Genomic DNA, 16,036 nt, shown 5'->3' with positions numbered 1-16,036 from the left:
ACATTTCACATTTTTACATTTTTCTGATGTTTAGACTCCATCAACAAGGGTTTAGTAAAATACAAACAAATGGTTCAATATATTCGTAACAAATACATTCTCTGAGCATTTTTATGTCACGCCCATAACGCAAAATGTCATGTCCATAATGCTGGAATTGCCCACCTCTCAATTTTATAATATACATCATTTGTACCAGCAGCAATCTTCTACATTCCACATTAAACACACACTACATACAATCTCCCAGCACAACTCTATAACCATACACACATTACACACGCTAACAGATTCTTTCTGTTCCTATTCCCTCTCCCTGGATCAGCACAGTCATGTTTGATTGTTTTGTGGCTCCTGTGGCTGGTCCCCAGCAACAAGACTCCAGTGAAACTATCAAACAGGCTGGTTTCAGGCCATAAACACAAGTCCACCATAACACAGACATTTGAAGATCCTGCAGCGCTGTTTGCTGTGGGTAACCAGCACATGCTTGCACATTAGACTCAGTAAAGAACATGAATGTGTGACAGAGAACACGCGGGCATGCATGTAGCTCAAGTCCCCTGCACAGTACACTGGGAGGGGTTTGGTGGATAAGAGTTAACTGATCATTAAAGGGGGGGGGGGGGGGGTGGGTACCGCAGCGTGTCATGCATTCTGACTTCTTTACAATATTAAACGTGCTGGCTTCTCATGCTTGACATGGTCAACTTGTCAAAAAACGAGTTGGATGTATGACGTAGTATTTCTGTGCTCGATACACTCCCCCAGCGTTCGTACAGGTTTCTGAAAGTTTTTTTCGAACACGAAATTCCCTTACGTGACAACTTTTCTTGGTCCCTTATTGGACAGTTCTTCCGGAAAAGCACGCCCACGCGTCAACCCGCAAGAGCGAAATGAAAGAGCATGCCCACGCGTCAACCAGGGAGAGCAGGAGAAGGAGCATGCGCTGCATGTAAGTGCATAAGTTACACAACACGAACTTATAGTGAATCAACTGTTATGCAGGGATAATGCGATGATGTATTGTGTGCTCGTGCTTTAGTTCCGCCCCCTTCGCGCGCGTTCAGGAGGTCGCCTGTTTTCAGAAATAATCGTGCAGTCTTTTTTAAATGTGATGAAATTAAAGACTCTTCAAAGATACAAAGTATGCAATGCTACTCTATAGGTAATATGAGATTGGCAGAAACTGCGTGTGTTAAGTCCACTTTTAAAAGAAAACGAAACCGGATGAAAGCATATAAAGAGCCCTTAATCAGGCTGGTGTGCCAGGGTAAATGCCAATGAGAGAGTGGACCTGATTTGTGGCCCTATTATGAGAAGGAGAGGTGGGCAACAGGACACAGGGTATGACTTTACTGTGATATATAACCGGGCGGTTTCCTGGACAGGGCTTAAGACTAGTCCCAGACTAACTTAAATGTTAGAGGTGTCTAAATAGAAAACAACTTACACTGACATATCTTAAAATATATCAGTGCGATTGTTTTGTCTCAAGATGCCCACAAATGTTTTTTTTGTAAAGTATGTTTTTAAAAACGACTTAAATATCATAATATAACTAAGGCCGAGTCCTGGTTAAAGCTAATCCCTGTCCGGGAAACCGCCCTTTAGAGTTCAATGTTTTGTTTGGAGTCCTAGACATATGCCCGGTTAACCGAAAATATATATCACGTGATTTATGCACAACTTGTGAGTGAAGTACGGTAAAATGCTGCTGCATCCGAAAGCCAGAGGGCGCTCTCGTGCAGAAACTCCAAATACGCTCTGCAGAAGAAGACCATAACGCAAGTAGTTCTAGGAAATGCCTAAGGACATGTTTTCATCACTGATCCTCAAGTCTCCTCAGGTATTTTCGTGATAATAACGTATATTTATAATGATCATGTTTGACGGGTGTTGCTTTTTTAAATGCACGTTATAAGCGACTTAAACTCGCACTGCTTTTAGATCGAGCAGCATTTCCTACTGATCCCAGAGCCGTGCTTCACGGACAAGCGACGCATCATAAAATAATCAATATTTTGCATTATCGCAGCCAACTCGGTTTCAGCAGGATTTAGTGGTAACCGCGGTTAACCGGGCACATGTCTAATCTGATTCGCCATGTTGTTCCTACGGTAGCCCTAAATGGACAAACTGCTCTACAGAACGTGTTTCGTAAATGTTATCTCCTTCTGCAAAGAAGCGAAAATGACGACATCTTAGTCCTGTGTCAGCCACCGTAGTGCTTCAAAAGACAGGGGCGAGTGGTGGAGTGAGCCGAAGGTTGCAATTCGCAACCTCACCTCTAGATGCTGCTAAATTTCAAACACTTTTAAAATAATACAAATAAAGACTTTCCCTCAGAACTTACATAAAACTACAGAGTAAATGCTGCCACCATTACAGTTTTTAATTTTTTTAAATCTATTTGTACTAGTAAATTTCCCTAACATACAAACGCTCTGCTCTCCAGTCAGATTTTACATATGCCTGCACGTCATTCCTTTGATTCATCACTGACCGCAAGGAGAGACACGTAAACCCTCAACTAAAATAATATACACACCCAGACACATCCGCACTGTTGATAGTTATTTCACAGCCCCTCTGAGATTATCCCTCAAATGAAAAGCTGGCATTAAGGAAGTCATCCTCTTAAAAGATGGGCATTAGCGACACCCCAGCTGAGGGGCTTTAGAGGCATTGTGGGACACTATCGCTGTGACAGGGCCTCATCATGTATCCACTTTACTTATTTTGTCTGGGATATTAATAGCGTGCGAGTTTGACCCCCTTTCAGACTGGAAGCAACAGAGGTGTTTAGACTGCGGACCACAGCCCACGCCAAACAAACAAGACCCAATCAGACACACACACAGCAAGCCACGCCCACATGTGAAAGTCTTGTGATGAGTAAGCAAACACAAGGGGTTTATAAAGTGTACCTATCGAGTGTTTTGCAGAGGAAAGCGTCACTTTCTTCCGCAAATTGAGTTCCGAAGTTTCAACACTATTCATGAATCCTGCAGAGCATGTCTCCAGTAAGTGCTAGAAAGTAGGACTGAGCGATGCTCTCTCTTTAAACTGTCACATAGTAATGCAAGTAATGAATGATAAAACTCACAGTCGTGAAAAATGAATCAGACTCGCGACCACGATCATGACCGGTCTCGCTTTGCCGCCGTGTTTCTAACTAGAACACGATGAGATGAGTGCTGGTCCTCATACCTCAGAAATGAAAGCTTATTCATGTTCGTCCATGTAATGTCCAAACTCAACACGGCTCTACTGCAGCTTTAACACAAAAGTGTGAATGACCCTCCACACGTTTACTTATGGGCTTACTTTTCATTCCCTTTCTTTGAAATAGCGTTAGGTTGCGCTATGCCATTGAGATAACATGACTGTGACAAAGATTTTCTTGAGTTTGCTAATGCAAACCCCAACAACGCGAAGCAGGTGGGTTGCTATGCGTTGCCAGGGTGTTCCTGTGGTTTTTAGTTTGTTCAATTAGCTCTCATTAAGTATGAGAAACAATAACTGTGATGTTTATCCTCAGCAAGCGCCAATAATGACTCTCTGGCGGTCGTAACACAATAGGTTTATTTATGTTTCTGAATAGTATATAGTGTTAGCAAACTTTCAAACGAGCTAAATGCGACCCAAAGCCATTAACATAACAAACATGACTGATTCTTTATTTATCAGACGGGCTACAAGTCAACCACAGACCCTCAATAAAAAGCCCAGTCAAACAAAATCACTCTGATTCAGCGAGCATTAAGAAGGTCTATTACTGCTACCGGAGTAATTGGTTAAATAGTTGCTCAAGGCGCAGGTCTCAAATTTAAGCCGGTGGGATGGAAGGCTCCTGCCATTTACAATTACAAACCACTCAGGCTGGTGGCTTAATTTGAGTTTTGATTCAATTACTTGATTTAATTGCTGTCCATATTACTTTATGTCTCTTGGATTGATGGGCTCGGTCAATGTGACGGCCGCCGAGCTCAACGTCATGCCGTGCATCTGAAGGACTGAAACCCTGAGATGTGGGGGCGGTACACATCGAACACACACGCATACTGATGGAGTGGGGTTCATTAAAGCTCTGCAGCCTGAATCACATACATAAAACTGTGTATATACAGTATATATATATATATATATACATATAGGTCATGTATGAATTATGTCACATATATAAAACATTCGCACGCTCTCTCTCTTACACACAATAATCATTTATTCACCCTCATGTCGTTCTAAACCTGTATGTGACTCTTTCTTCTGTGAAACACAAAAAAAGAGATTTTGAGAAATGTCTCTGTGGTTTTGTCTATACAATCGAACTCAGTGCGGGTCAGTGTTGTTCGGTTACCAGTATTCTTCGAAATATCTTCTTTTGTGTTCTGCAGAAGAAAGAAAGAAGGATGAGTAAATGATGAAAGATTTTTCATCTTTGGGTAAACTATCCCTTCAGCTTTCATCTACCAGCCACGGACACATTAGCAGCACACACATGAAATCCACTTATCCGCTTTGCATAATTGCCATTTTGCTTTGCATTCAGATCATCACTAAGCAATTAAACAATAGCGGTAAAAGATGTTGTTCTCTTGAAGCACACAATGCGGGCGATCACCTGCAGGAGGCGGAACACCTTGAGAAGAGAGAAAATGTTTATTCACAGAGCAGAGGGCCGTGTGCACGAGTGCTTTTTAAAGTGTGAGGCCATTAGAGGCGACGGCGCCGCGAGTGTGCGTGTGAGGAACAGACGCAGCGACAGTCACACGCTCTCTAGCATGCTTCGCTTGCGCTCTTCTCTTTTCACTTTCCTGGAAAGTGCTGCAGTCAGGTCAGTGATCTCATATCGGCACGGCAACGCCTGGACCGTTAGCGCAGTCACGCCTATCAGCTGCGCCTCCAAGAAACTCCTCCATTATGTCCTCTATTACTAATGCATGCTTTTACAGATATATGTACAGAGCACACGGGCAAGATGCGAAGTGAGAAGAGATGCGTTTGAATACGTGCACTTTAAAAGCAGATCCTGAATTTAATGAAGAAGTTGCAGAAGTTTGTTCTGTAGGTATGAAGATGGGTAGTATAAATACACAATTCTTTAATATATGCATATTCAGATCCTTAAAGACAGTCTGAGAGGTGAAAAAAGGTGAAGTTAGAGATCAAATGTGCACTAGATTTGGGTTTCAGACTGAGGTGTTAATATTGCACTTTTATTCATTCTCCTGAGAATCTAAACGCAGTCAATGACCTAGAAGTCATTTGTGGAATCACAACTCCGAGGCACGTAGCATGTCTCACTGACACCTACCTCCAGCCTCTCAAATGCCTGACGCTTTCGTCATGTTTCACCAACACCATGTCTAGACATCCTGGAACATCTTTTAAAAGTGCCTCGCACCCTGTCAGCTGTATTGCTTTCTTTCTCAGTCTTAGCCTCTTCTCTTTCTTTCAGGGATGCTATTTACTGACTGTCGCTCCCTGGAGCAAGCTGTTAAGTGCAGTGTCGAAAAATCCCACAAAAAGCCCATTTGCTGAGAGCCGGGATCCAGTGGTTCTCACAGAGCGCTGCTGCTGAACTGGCAAACACACAAGTGTAATTATTTTAGCAGAGTTGTGTTGCTGTGCTCCTGTTCTCACTGTGCTGTTAAACAACATGCACTTAAAATATACAACAGATTTTCCAAAAAACTAAAAAAGAACATTCCAAAAACGAATTGTTTAGCAAATAGACTTCATAGACTAGAAGACCAGCAAGAGAAATAAAGCAACGTGTTAAATCTGCAATGATATCCAGACCCAAAGTGTGAGAAAGAGAGACTGTTACAGGGGCTGTGAATGCAGGAATTATTCTTCAACGTCTCACCCTGTCGCTGCACATTACTCTCAAACCCTCTGCTGGACTGAAGAGAGTGAACGTGGAATGAATTGGTTACCGCTGAGGGCAGGAAATAATGATTGTGTTCCTATTTTCACACTTCACTCCCCTGCTGGTCGTTGCCCTATGCAGCCATGCTCTAATGCCACCTTGCTTTCTGAAGTATTTTCTAGTCTCTTTAACGCAAACCTGCATTTTTAATCACAACAGGATATGAACCAGGCATGTGACAAAGTGATCAGCTTGTATAGTTTGTTACAAATAGTGTGGATGATTGGAAAATATTTTGTGTAGTGCCAGTGCCAAATAAAGGCCGTCCCAATTTATAAGCCAGTTGAAATTTTTTTTGTTTCTTAAAAATATATTATTTCTAATGTTATGTAATATAATGTAATATAATATAATAAATACTTTTTATTGGTTAGAGATGAGCAAAACCCAGTGACAAAGGTTGACTAATAATAATGATGATTTATGCCAAAAAATAAAAAAACATGAAATATGGAAATACAAGGTTTAAGAAGGAGAGCAGTGATAACCTAACATCCATATATCGATCACTATTTTAGACAGAGCCAACCACATTCTTAAAGAGCCCATTGCATGAAAGTCATTTTCTGTGTTTAAGTGCTATAATCGGGTCACCGGTGCATCTAGCAACCCAGAAAACGTGAAAAACAAGATCCCAGTAACTTTGTTTTGGTGTGCCTTTCTCTGCAAGCATGTGAGAAATCGAGCCATTCCGATTTCGCTCCTGTTGTGACGTAAAAGCAGGATCTTATTATAATATTACCGCCCCTTAATCTACACAATTCCACCCCCGGCGCTGCCGCCATTGTTGTTTTCACAAGCGACAGCGGTGTACGTGACGCCATGGCTAAAGTTCGTGGACAACATGCAATGTAGTCGCTGCACAGAGTCCTAACCTCGGAAGAGACAGGAGTGGATTTATTTTATTTTTTGTGGAAATTTCTCAGAAACCATAAGTAAAAACCTGCTTGTTTGCGCGAATCACTTCAAACTGGAGTTCTTTATCAACCTGGGACAGTACAAGCAGGATTAGCTTCAAAGTTGTTCCTCAAGCGGGATCGAGAACAACTGAACGAGACGAAGCTGCCGATGTAAGTAATATTTATCAAAATTCTGAATTGACGTACATGTACCGTATATATATATGAGGGTAACGTTAGCGTATGATAGCGAAGGGACCTAAGTCAGTCACGGGCTAAATAGAACATTCAAAGCCAGTCTTAAACTTATTCTATATTTATATGTTATTTGGCAAATGGGCACTTGGAGTTTAGCTGTATGTACAGTATTTTAATACATTCTGTGGATTTTAGGTAAGCATACACGCACAACGTGAGCGCATTAGGATGCGCTGTTTGCTGTGATGGATTTTTTAGTCTCCGGACGAATTATTTGAGATGTTTAAAACGAAACTAACCGCATAGGAGTTCAGGAAACATAATTTAGCTAAACCATTGCCATGGCAGTACTACACGTGTGTTGTGTTGACACGCCGGACGGAAGGGGGGTGGGGTGCGCTGTAACTCATTATCAGTTAAAGAGACATGCACCAAAACGGGTTGCTGTGAGCATAGCTGTTTTTGACGAGGCAAGAAGGGTTTTGTTTACACAGCCATTGAGTGTTTTTAAGCAAAATATGCTCCAGACATTTCATGAAGACCCTAATAAAGCATACCAACTTGTTGAAAGTGATCATTTAATGAGTCTGGAATGAGTCCTTTAAGGCCTTGCATAAATACAACCATTGAGGTCAGAAATAGGAACGATATGCCAGTGTGAGCTCACAGGAATTTGCACTAATTTACAAAGTGGCAAAAAGATATGATTATTAGAAAAAAACAATAATGAGGCCATGCCCCCAACCCTAATCGTTACCGCAAATTGTACCAAAATGAATTAGAGAACTTGTAAAATAGTTCAATGAATTGCCATGAGATTGTGTTGTATATGCCAACAATCATGTCTGTCTTCTTACCTACTGCCCACAAATGCACTGACACAGTTTAGTGGGTGGGGGAGTATTTCCAAGTAAAAGATGATTTAAAAGACATATGGATGTAATTTTTGCATATACACAGCAATACTCAACCCATCCACGCGCATCAGGCACTGTCAAGCAGCTAAACACTCCTAGCAATGGTACGTGCATGCTAACGCCAAAACCTTTCAACACAACTTCATGGTATAACACGCTTCCCTTGAACTCCACCGAGGATCGGTAGGAGATTGAGCAGACCCAGATTAGTTCTGGGTTTGTTTGCGTAATCCGTCGTCCGTGTGCCGAGTTTAGGTGGCGGATGATTGATTAGCGGCCTGCTAAATCCTTTGCACCACGGGTGGCTGGGCTGTTGTGCTTTCAGCTGTGCCTTGTTGCTCTAGCGATGGCTATCTTTCGCCATTAAAACGAGCCGTGACATCAAGGCACGAAACGCTCTGTCTGATAATAGCTAGTGATTTGCCGAATGATTACTTGTGGCTCGGTCCAATTTAAACAGTGAATGTTGCTGTCATTAACCAGGTAAGCAAACAATGAGGGTTGAACCGAGACAGGAACGGGATCGCGGTATAAAAAGTAGCTGGTGGGATTTCGAATTTTGAAGACATTTTGTAGAAATCCGTTATGATGCATAACATGGCTTACGTACGAGGCACAATACGACAACTTTCTAGCAAGGCGCAACAACTCTCACATCAGCTCTGTCAGTCGGCAGGAAACGCTTGTTTTCACCATCTGATTAAATCAATAGATATCTTTTCAGACTTCATCAGACTACATATACATAGATGCAACGAATGCAGATGTATTAATTAAGCTGAAATTGGTGGTTTCTTTGTATCCTCAAGATAATATCGAATCACCATGGACCACATCCAAACAATAATCAATGGAAGCTTGAGTAAGTCCAACAAAGCCATGCGGCATGCGCTGATAACCAACTCGAATAATTAACTCAACCCTAAAGCCAATTTTACAAACTATTCCAAAATTATGACAAGCTAGTCCGCTTTGGCTAGAAAACCAAGTGATGAATGCTTTAATGACTTCTGAGGGATTGAAAAACAAACATCCTGCTTCATGACTGCTAACAGCCCATCGAGAGGAAGACAGATTTTTGGCGCCCCGGAGTGTCTAGCGAAGTATGTTTGGAGGGACAGAGTAGTGTTACTGGCGGATATAAGTGCATTGTTCCTCCTTTCGTGACAAAAGCTCTAATCATCACAAGTTCGGTCGGTCACGCTCAGCGGTGGCCACAGCATGCGTATGTGTGTCCGTTTATGATGGGAAAGCTAAATTTGCGTGCTTGGGATCTTTCACCAGCTTCCAAGCATGACTGTTTGAGGGGTAACCATGTGTGTGTGTTTGTGGTCATTAGTGGCTGCATATGTGTCCACTTGAGAAACTTTGTTTGTGTTGGAGAGGGTGCGTGAATGTGTGTTGGACATGGTGTGTGTTCCTGTGACAGTAAAGATGTGCCCTGAGGGTCGAACTGAATACTCAGGGATGTCCAGAGAGAGAAAGAAAGAGAGGGTACTTGAGAGTTGTCGCTCTCATCCTTTTCACAATGAAGCTATTGTGGTGTGTCCCGCTCGAACAGTGTGGCCTCTCCGTCAAGTGCATGAATCCCCATCGGCCTTAATCATTTTAATTGAACACGTACATTAAATCCAGCCGCCAGAGAGCGAGACTGGACCCTATAAACTTTCACACTGCCATATGCACTTACTGTAAATCCTTTACATGCCGCTAATAGACCACACAGAACGCACAGACTATCTCTATACGTTTTCAATGTACTCTTAAAACAGTGTGCAAATCTGTATGATGTTTTAAAGCAATTGCTATTACCGTAGCATTATGTTTACAAGAGATGCTTGTATTGCTATCCGAGAACTCTTTGCTTATGGCATTTGAGTACATGCTCTTGTAGCCTCAGAGCGCTGTGAGCTTAACAGGGAAATAGATATAAATGTGTTTTTTTGGGCGTCTGCAGTAATGAGGAATGACAGACACATAATCCCTGCGTGCAACCTCAATAAACACTGGCAGCAATGGTGTGGGGTGGGCCACGGTGGCTGACAGGGTTGAGCCTTGTCCTCTTTCAGTTTCGTAAATGGAATTTACGTTGGGTTAGCTCCAATGAGAAAAATCCAATTTGCAACGTTATGCCGCTGGCCAAAATCAAATTTAAAGATGACTGCATTTCTAGAGTTTTAGCTTACGTTCTGTTCCGTTACGTTTGGAGTCTTGCGTTATGGTATGCTGGAGTCACCTGTTTGCCTTGATTTTTGCTTCTCACCATGTAGTTGACAGGCAAGAAATTTAGATTTTTGGAGTGAGAGAGATGGAATGAAACATGGAGAAGTAGTTAGCAACTGATAAAGAAGAAGAACAGCCTAAGCTGTCCCCTGACACTTAAGTCTCCTTCTGAAGAAGAGCCTGTGCGTGAGGAGATGCTAAGTGCTGAACCATCTGCTTTAGCCTTTCAAAGATTCTCTCAACTGAACCTGCCTTATTAAATGAGGCATCCCACAACTACAAAGAAATCTGCTTAGGTATTACATACGCAGATGCACTGGCTCACCCACAATTCTCAGACACACTCCCACAGCGATCAGATACATCCCACACCAGCCAGAGGGTCAGATCTATGGGAAATCATGTACTGTAAACTAAGGTCAGTGTTAAGGTAACAACATTAGGGTTTATGGATGCTGCAGGACTTCAAATAACACACCGTGTTGCATATAAATCTTGCAGAATGAGGGTTACTGTATAGATATGACACAACCTTAGTCATAATATGATGATCATCATTCAGCTAATACTCTCAGCACTTACCATCACCTTGACAAGCACCTTCAACAAAAACCCAAGAACGGTTTGATCTATTACAGTCTAAGGCTGCAGCCCTGAAGTCTGGGTGAAAACGACACAGACTGACATTACTGATGGCCTACACTCATCAAAGGCTCCAGAACTGTGTCCCCAGCCACCACGCCGCTTATTTGAACGATCCATTTTTCGTCTGTTCCCTGAGTTCCCCGCTTCAGACGAGGCTTAACGTTATGTTCATCCGCCAGCCCGTAGGGCCAAAAGTTGAGTGTAATGTGATCAGTAATGAATTTTGTGTTACATTAGGCTGTATAAATGGACGGACAAGCGCAGACTACAAGTGTCCGGGAGTCGGGCTTAATCTAATGATGCAAAAATAGAGACAGAACCAATTATGGAGAGGGCCAACTCGGTGCTGCTGCAGGGACTGCAAATGAATAGGTACAAATCAAATTAGTGCCTAATAGACGCGCTACGAGAGAGGGCCAGTCGATGCTAAAGGCATTAGGGCCTTGTGACCTCGCTGCTCCAAGCAGCGGCGTGCAGGATCCAACCTCCGTCTTCTTCAGATATCAAAGAAAGTCTTGTTTTGAGGCGGGGGGAAGGACAGAGAGCAGCAGCTTCCTAAATGAGTTAAACATTTGGATTGTCAAGAGTGGCAATTTCCCCCTCATTTCGTTCGGTCTTTCCTTCGACGTGAATGACCTAATTTGTTATCGTAAAACCTTGGAAATGCGCCTTTTTCGAGGCAAGGAATCGCAGAAATACATCAGGAGCACGTCACTAAAATGAATTCTTATCTTTCAAAGAAACGGAGACATTCAGGGAGTGTGGTCTTCTGTAACTGATTCCTATAGTCACTGGAAGTATTAGCAAGAGAAAATCGAACGAGATAGAGTTTAGCACTTGAACCTCTGACAGAGTTAGTTTGCATTTGAACTTGGCTAATGGATCATTTTGCCAGTTATTTAACAAAAGGGACAGTTCATCCAAAAATAAAACTTCTGTCATCACTCACCCTCGAGAAAACTGCCTTTGTTCTGATAAACACAGAGAAAGAAAGAATTTGGAAGAATGTTTGTAACTAAACAGTTCTTGGCCACCATTGACTACCATAGTAGTGCCTCAGAACTGTTTGCTTTCCTACATTCTTAAAAATATCTTCTTTTGTGTTCAACAGAACAAATACATTTATAAAGCAATTTTTCCAACTAGGTAGTCAATGGTGGCCAAGAACGGTTTGGTTACAAGCATTCTTCCAAATATCTTTCTCTGTGTTCATCAGAACAAAGACATTTATACAGATTTGGAACAACTCGAGGGCAAGTAAACGAAGACAGAATTTCCACTTCTGTGTGAACTGTCCTTTAAATCTATTTAAACATGATACACAACAGGTGCACTCTGATCTTTGATGTACATTTTTGCGTCGTTTTTCTTGAGATAAAATCCACAACTTTAATTCACCACGTTACATGATCTTCTGCCTACACTGTTAGTGAGTGTGTATGTGCTCACCTGTCCCAGAGCTTACGATGTCTCTGTTGGGCGACTCTGACATGGCGTCCGCCAGCCTCTCCTTTAGGCCCTCTTCAGTGGCTTCCACGGAGGACATGTGACGCAGACCGAAACTCTCCGGCCAGCTGCCGCACACCTCCAGCAGGGTGACACTGCGGTCAAACGTGCCTGCAGAGAGAAAAGCACACCATTTCAAGTTCACTGTTTTACACTAACATTGCATCATAGTTCGTTTTGAGTTTACTTTTATTCCGCTCAAGTAGATGTAATTGTGAAAAGTCTCATCGAATTTTGTTCAGCTTGGTAAAGCTCCTGGGAGGTTATAGGCAAACATATACTTCTTAAATCCCTAAATATTCTATGTTACAATATTGTATTCAATTTAGCAACAACGCATTTATATTTTGCTCCTTAATGTCAAATCATTTCAGCATTGATATGGAGAGGGGTCAAGTTCTCCTCATAACGTCTCTCGTCTCACTAAGGTCTTACTTAGCAATGCCATGCAAACTTTATGTTTATGCAGGTATATGCATTAAAAACACTGAGGTCATAAACATTTCTGTGTTTCATCTGGCACACATCTCCAGCCGACTCCCCCTCCTTCCTCTGACAGGGATAGCAAAGAGGAAATGAGTGACCCTTGAAAACACCACAGTGGGACTTCAAACAAAAATGCAGAGCTGTTTTTTAACACCAAGAAGCGCCCTTGCTCTGGTGATATTGCATAAGGAGGGGTTGTGAGGGAAAGAAAGGAAGCCGAATGCGTCTGTCTCTTCAGACGCGTGAGAGCAGGGTGTCTTTCTATTGCAGATACCTGCTACATGAAATACAGCAGCTTTATCAGAATGGCCTGTAGGGAGACCCTTTGATCTGCAGGCCAACAGCTATCTGCCCTCGTCTGAGCTCCCCTGCAAACCCTCAGCCACACTCGAGGCCTCTGACAGCCGCTAATGCACGGGCGAGCGAGGAGCGCGGGCGGCCAGTGGCTGCGCTGATAGGGAAGCAAGGGGCCTGCTGTTATCTGCTGTAAAACACCAGCCCGGCCAGACTCAAAGACAGCAGATAACTTTACACCACTTCATAAAAAGCTGTTTGTCCTGTGTCTGCCATTGACTCCTCAAAGCACCCAGATCGCCCGAGTCAACAGGCCCGCCATCAAAGCAAGAGCTCCAGCACGCCACAAAAAGAAACACGGCTCTGTATGCAGCCAAAACACTACAGGATATATCAGAAGGTGAGCAAGATTAAAACTAAACAAATTACTCAGGCAATATTCAATTTCTGGTTCACAAACGAGGAACCAGGTCTCAGGGTCAGGATCGTACCCTTTAAAAGTCACCAAGGGCCCTTTTAAATAGGTTTGGGAGGCTGTTCCTCAGCTGGACGGCTCACGCTGGGTTCATTACTGCGAGTCAGTGCAAAAGCTGATAGAGAAAGACTCAAAGGATGTGAGGTCAGAAGTTCATCTTCTCCAATAGGGAAGATCTCTTCATCAGAGTGGCTGACAGCTGCCACAGTATACATTCCTCATTATTCACACCCCTCGGAGCTCAACCTCACCCAATTCAATAATATAACGCCTGCCGCCTGTTTTGGACGGGCACACAGACAGACAAATGTCCCATGCAGAAAAAAAAGACAAATGTCCCATGCAGACCCACGTGGTTTCCCTCTCCGGCCTCACGTGTTTCTCTCGCTTTACTTCTTCATTTGACAATCCTGTCTGAGCAACTGAGCTATGAAGACACGGTGTTCACATTTAACAGGGAAGGGAAAATAAACCGTTTCTCATCATCATAAAACCCACGTTGGTTCGTTCTCTCTTGATGCTGGCAAATGCAGAGCTACTTATGTCACACCATAGAGATTTTGGTCATTTAATTCAGAGAGCATTCACCTTTACAGCCTCGGGTTATGGCGGGATCACTGAGGCATGCGGGGAACGTACATTAACATTCTGTTTCTGGGCTACCAGGGGGACAAGAACCGTAAACACCCGCAAGAAGAGCACCATCAGGCAGAGGTGGGACTAATTCAATTAGGTTTTATTAGGGGACCATAAATGAAATTGAGCTAACAAGCAATTATCCCCAGAAACGTGTGTCAGACTTGCGTAAAGCTGGTCACTTGTATCTGAAAAACAAACAAGCTGGTGGAAAATGGGCAGTGTGTAAATCACATGGTGTCAGGTTGGCATCTGCTTTATCTGGGCTTGCAAATAAGACCTCTTTTTTCCATTTCTAACTTGTATGTTGTTTAAAAGATCAAATATATAGGATGTGATATGAGAGGTGGGTTTAGATGGGGAATTGTCCAAAGCAGCTTCCAGCACATTCAATACTACACATTTAGTTTTTTAATCATTATGTGTGTGTGTTACCTGTGAATCGAACCCACAACTGTAGGGTTTCTCAGCCACAGTTTTATGGTAACCACCTAATTTGTCTTCAGAGCAAACAAGGCAATATGGTGACGGTATGTTGGAAAGTATCAGAGGCCAAGGCCTGTAGTTAGCCGAGTAAACTTTATTATCAGCTGATTATGGCCGCGCTCGAGTGAGAGTCCTCTTTGAAGAGATCAAGCCATCCAACTCTCCAGATAAGAGCGACACTGGGCACTCAGGCCGGCTTTATTTCCTTGCCCCCCAGCTCTTTGGTGTGTACCCTGCTTTCATTGGCTTTCAATCAGAGCTCACTTTAAAGTGCTGCCAGTATACAGACACACACAGCATCAACCGCTCCCAAAATGCCAGACTGACAGCGCTGCAGACAAACGCAGCCTGAGCGATATGAACCCAATAGCTGCCAGAAGCGTTTAGCGGCGACGTGTGAATGTTAATGTTGATGTAAGCTCTGAGGATTAGCAGTCAGATACGCGGCCATAAGGAAGCCTTTTCCCCCACCTCCGAGAGCCCTTCCTCATTACATTATACTTCCTTTTACATCATTTACTCTCCCTCTTTAGCCATGAAAAAGTGTGAGTAATCCCATCAATGCCCTCGCCGGGCTTTTTCACACAATGGATTCCGACTCACTCAGGCACGGCTCTCTATCGCTCCGCCCTGCTCTAAAAGCCACGTCTGCAAACATAGAAAAACACAACACCATCTGACAATTAGCCTTAAACCTTTAATAACAAAGAAGGCAGTGAAGATCTAAAGCGTCGTGTGTGGCGGCTCCTTAAATTGTCAGTGTGAAAGTGTATTCAGAGATATTGTGTCTCCTGTTCATAAAAACTCCTTTTCTATTCACGCTATGGGTGTGAACATGCCCTTCCTGATGGAAAAATGAGGGTTAAATCCGCGATAATGCCACTAATAGAGATGATTAACCTGTTGTCTCCTGCAGAACACAAAAGGGTTGTGAAATGATCATAGCGCCGGATCTGAACGATGGCCGGTTCTTTCGAACCCATCTGGATTAGAAAGTCCTGCCTGGGCTTCCAAACACCCCAAAACAGCTTTGACTGAGGTCTATGTTTTTCTAACGTTTTCATGCTCTGCCCTTTGTAGTAGTCCTCTAATAATATATGCCTTAAAACACAGTCATTTCGCGAAGATGAGAAAGATACTTGGCAAAGAATGATGAACAAACAGGCCCAAAACTCAATACAATTCAATTCAATTTCAAGATTAAATAACTTGTATCTTAAGTTATTATATATTAAAAGTAATAATAATAATAATTATTATTATTAGCGGTATAATAATAATAATAATACTTATTATTATCAAATACTATTATTAGTATTATTATTGTTGTCGT

At 42.7% G+C, this 16,036-nt stretch overlaps 1 protein-coding gene across 2 annotated transcripts in view; it reads right to left on the bottom strand.

The window, feature by feature from the left end:
* Positions 1–16,036, bottom strand: part of bcas3 (BCAS3 microtubule associated cell migration factor) — a 205,445-nt gene that overhangs the window by 2,484 nt on the left and 186,925 nt on the right. For both annotated transcript variants that reach the window (XM_057350698.1, XM_057350699.1), the window contains one exon: positions 12,270–12,437. In XM_057350698.1, coding sequence (XP_057206681.1) covers positions 12,270–12,437 — 168 coding nt within the window. The remainder of the gene's footprint in view (positions 1–12,269; positions 12,438–16,036) is intronic.

Source organism: Triplophysa rosa, linkage group LG14 (assembly GCF_024868665.1).
Source record: "Triplophysa rosa linkage group LG14, Trosa_1v2, whole genome shotgun sequence".
Classification (NCBI taxonomy): Eukaryota; Metazoa; Chordata; class Actinopteri; order Cypriniformes; family Nemacheilidae; genus Triplophysa; species Triplophysa rosa.
The sequence above is the reverse complement of the archived record's forward strand: the minus strand, read 5'-3'. Positions and strand labels throughout refer to the sequence as shown.